The sequence below is a fragment of the Diadema antillarum genome, unplaced genomic scaffold (assembly GCF_040938485.1).
Source record: "Diadema antillarum isolate AM-2024a unplaced genomic scaffold, OU_Dant_1.0 seq00000248_RagTag, whole genome shotgun sequence".
NCBI classification, from domain to species: Eukaryota; Metazoa; Echinodermata; class Echinoidea; order Diadematoida; family Diadematidae; genus Diadema; species Diadema antillarum.
In genome coordinates, this window is record NW_027271292.1 from 1,094,387 (window position 1) to 1,097,992 (window position 3,606).

At 40.0% G+C, this 3,606-nt stretch overlaps 1 protein-coding gene across 1 annotated transcript; it reads right to left on the minus strand.

Annotated features, from left to right (window-relative positions):
• Nucleotides 1–1,260: 1,260 nt before the first annotated feature.
• Nucleotides 1,261–2,571, minus strand: LOC139729647 (allatostatin-A receptor-like). Its single transcript, XM_071640574.1, has one exon. The coding sequence runs from the start codon at nt 2,569–2,571 to the stop codon at nt 1,261–1,263; it is 1,311 nt and encodes a 436-aa protein (XP_071496675.1).
• Nucleotides 2,572–3,606: the final 1,035 nt, after the last annotated feature.

Genomic DNA, 3,606 nt, shown 5'->3' on the forward strand with positions numbered 1-3,606 from the left:
AAATATTTCAACAGAAGTTGGAATATTATCTTGTCACCACAGACATTCTTCATCTTTTAAATGTATCTTTTGAAACATTTGGAATCCCAAGATGGTGAATAGCTGAGAATCCTGACATGTTACAAATCATTAAACACATGCTTAACCAATCGTACAACTTCTGATATCAACTCTTGACTAATAAATATATAAACGCAAAACACAAGGGATACCTGAGGCACAGAAACGACATGCTGCAGCGTGTCGACCACGCATAACTATGATAATCAATTACATGGTGATTCCAATAACACGATAAAGTGAATTCTAAAGAATGGGTAGAGTAAAGCTATCAAGATCATTAAAATGTCATTATTGACAGACCAGTGAAAGACGTTTCAACAAGTCTAGTTTACTACTTATACTGTTTTATCTTCGTTGATGAAAAAATAACGTGTCTACCTGTCACCTGAAAAATCATTGAAGTATTCAAAATAGTTAAACCCAGCGCCATAAGCTAGGAGGAATAAATTCCAAATAAAGACGCCATACATTTCACAACCACTTGAAGTCGATGTAGCTCTCGAATCACATACTTTGTTACATGCACACGGTTTCTTGTCTGTCACACTAAGAAAATGATTGTCATCATGCTCTATTTGTGATCTTGTTAATGATGGGAAGAGCTTGCTCCAAATATTTTAAAGCTTGAAAGAAAATAACTTCCGCTATCGAAAATATGTGCACCCAAAAGGTCAAAGTATGTTTGTCATTGCTGCTGGCAAATACTTTCTTTTCAAGTGCAAGACTTTAGTTCTTACCCAAAGATTGGCGCATAATAAGGGTCCACTTTAATCTATGTTTTGTTGAAACAGTTTTAACTGGAATGTTCTATATACACTAAAAATGGTGTTGAGAATAACTTCTTTCAGCGTGTAATCTGCAAATTTAAGTTTTATTCACAAACTGCTTGTCTACATGCGGACAGTTATGGTTACTAGACATCTCTTTCTCTTTGTGATTGCATACGAAGTGAAAATAAAAACTTATACCTTTTGATAGGCCTTAACTATACATGTTATACATAATATGAATACGGTTATGATAAAGGGAGTCGTATGTTGTCTTACAAAGTAACAATGAAAACTTACACTTTGATCTTACACTTATCTTTACACAATGTAGATACGGTTGTGGTAAAAAGAGTTGCACGTTGTCATAAGAAGTGAAAATGAACACTTACATTTTGATAGGCCTTAACTTTACATGATATAGATGCAGTTATGGTAAAGAGAGCTGTACATTGTCCACGGTACACTGTGTAATTGTAGTGTCATTCTTAGGTTCGACTGCTTTCTCAAACAGCGGGGTGTCTGTGGGTGATGTGCAGGTGAACATGTCCCGGAGAGCTGCCCGGAACTCAGGGTAACGTGCAGCATAGATGACAGGGTTGGCGCAGGAGTTGAAAAAGCCCAATACTGTCAAAACCTGTTGGAGCGGACTATTCAGGAAAGACAATGGGACCCAACCAAGGTTGTAACCGAGGAATGCGATCTGGTTCGGACTCCAGCAGATGATGTAGATGAGAATGACAATAAACATCATCTTGATGACACGATTTCTGGCTACGATATGAAAACTTGGCGTCTGTTTCCTCGCCTCTACTGCATGGGTGTTGGCCGCGTCGTTAAAGAAGGCAGCCTGCTTGTTGAGCTGGCGAGCAATGAGGAGCTGGGTGATAATCATGGTAAAACATGGAATCACGAGCCGAAGACAAAACCAGTAAATCGCGATGATTACTCTAGACCTCTCGGACAGATACCTCTCCCCACATCGTTGAGTTAAGTCCTTCACTCCGTAAACAATGAAGGCATGGATGCCGGAGAGAAGGGATAACAACCAGACCACAGCGATGAATATTGAGACGCGGCGTCTTGTGACGTAACGCTTAAACTGGAACGGAAACACCACAGCCAGGTAACGTTCCACAGAGATAGACATGAGGAGGTAAGAAGATGCTGTAATGCAGCTCCAGAGCAGCAGTTGAGTGGAAATCAGGCGGCAGTAGACCTCACCTTGCCAGGTCTTAGGGACAGAGGACGCTCTAGGGATGGGGATGATAAAGACGGACGTCAAGAAATCCGCCACGGCTAAGCCACCAATCAGTGTGTCCATTGACCGGCTCTTGGCGCGTCTCTGGAACAGGACAACGATGACCAGAAGATTTCCTACGATCCCTACGATGGCGGATATCAACTGGACGACGAGGTTCCATGTCCAACGGATTGGGATCCATCGCCAAGGTACTTGTCTTGCTTGCTCATCCTCAGTCAGTATTGATGCAGCAGGAAAGTTTTCTGGTGGCATTGAAATGAATACATCATGTATTCCCGGTGTTGACTGGACAATTAATTCCCCTTGACCACTGTCTGCAGTTTGAAACTCAGCTTGAGCTTTTCCAGGCTCGAAGGTGAGATTTGAGGGTTGGTTAACGTCGTATTCCTCACTCGCCAAAGTGCTGGAGAAATCGGAACACGCGTATTCCTGCCAAAGAGCAAGAATCATTGTCACACTTACTGCCATCTTCATCATTGTGATCGGACGTATAAAGAAACCTGTTTGAAGAAATACGAACAAACAAGAATGTAAAATTACTGTATGATTATGAACAAATGTAATTAAACAACTGACATGTATGAATTATCTATGGAAGATAACGATACGATGTCTAAAATTAATCAAGTTATGACATCAAAATATCTTCAAATATAATATCTTTTATTACAGTTACAAAAGAAAAAAAAGTACTATTCCTCGCCCTGCTACTTACTTTTACAAAAAACTTCTACTACCACTTCCACTACTCCAAATTCCTCAACAGACAAGGCAAATAGTAAATTCCGGTCTCTAAATCGCTCATCTTTTATCAACGAATTTGTTGGCACTCTAGACGTTACGTAAAAAAACAAAATAAGTATATGAAATAATACCCTGAGACATATAGTCACTTTTGACAGTGAATCTTCACATATAAACTCAAACTTGCTGATATTAAACCTGTCTAAATAATTCGCGATTAGATTTTAAGTGAGTGGTCAAACATTGTCCAATAATGCTACTGGTCCAGAAAAACCAATATGAATATAATGCACATCTCTGACCATGTAATTTTTTGACTAAAAAGTTAGATTTGAAAAGCAATTCAATTAAGGGAATGAGAAAGAGCAGCAATTTGGAGACATAAGATTCGAGTCTTCTGGCAACAGAGATAGCATTACAGCCTACATCCATTGCTTTGTCGTGCGGAAGGGACGTATGGCTGCCCGTGGAAAGGCTATCTGCTTAAAGGCATTCAGTCACATTCTTAGGGGTCACGTTAAATCAATCCAACCTCAAACTCAGATCTTGATTGTGTCTCCATACGGAAGCTGGGCCATGGTGTATGATTCTTGAAATTTTGGAAGATGTAGAGATTTCTGCTCATTTACCTTCATACAAATATCTGGCCGGTTGTAGATATGTCAAACGTTTGAAGCGTTTATTTTGTACGGTTTCCTCCACGTCTGATCCGAGCAGTCACGACGAATGGTAACTTTCCCGACAGTACAGTCCCTTATAGCTAATTGT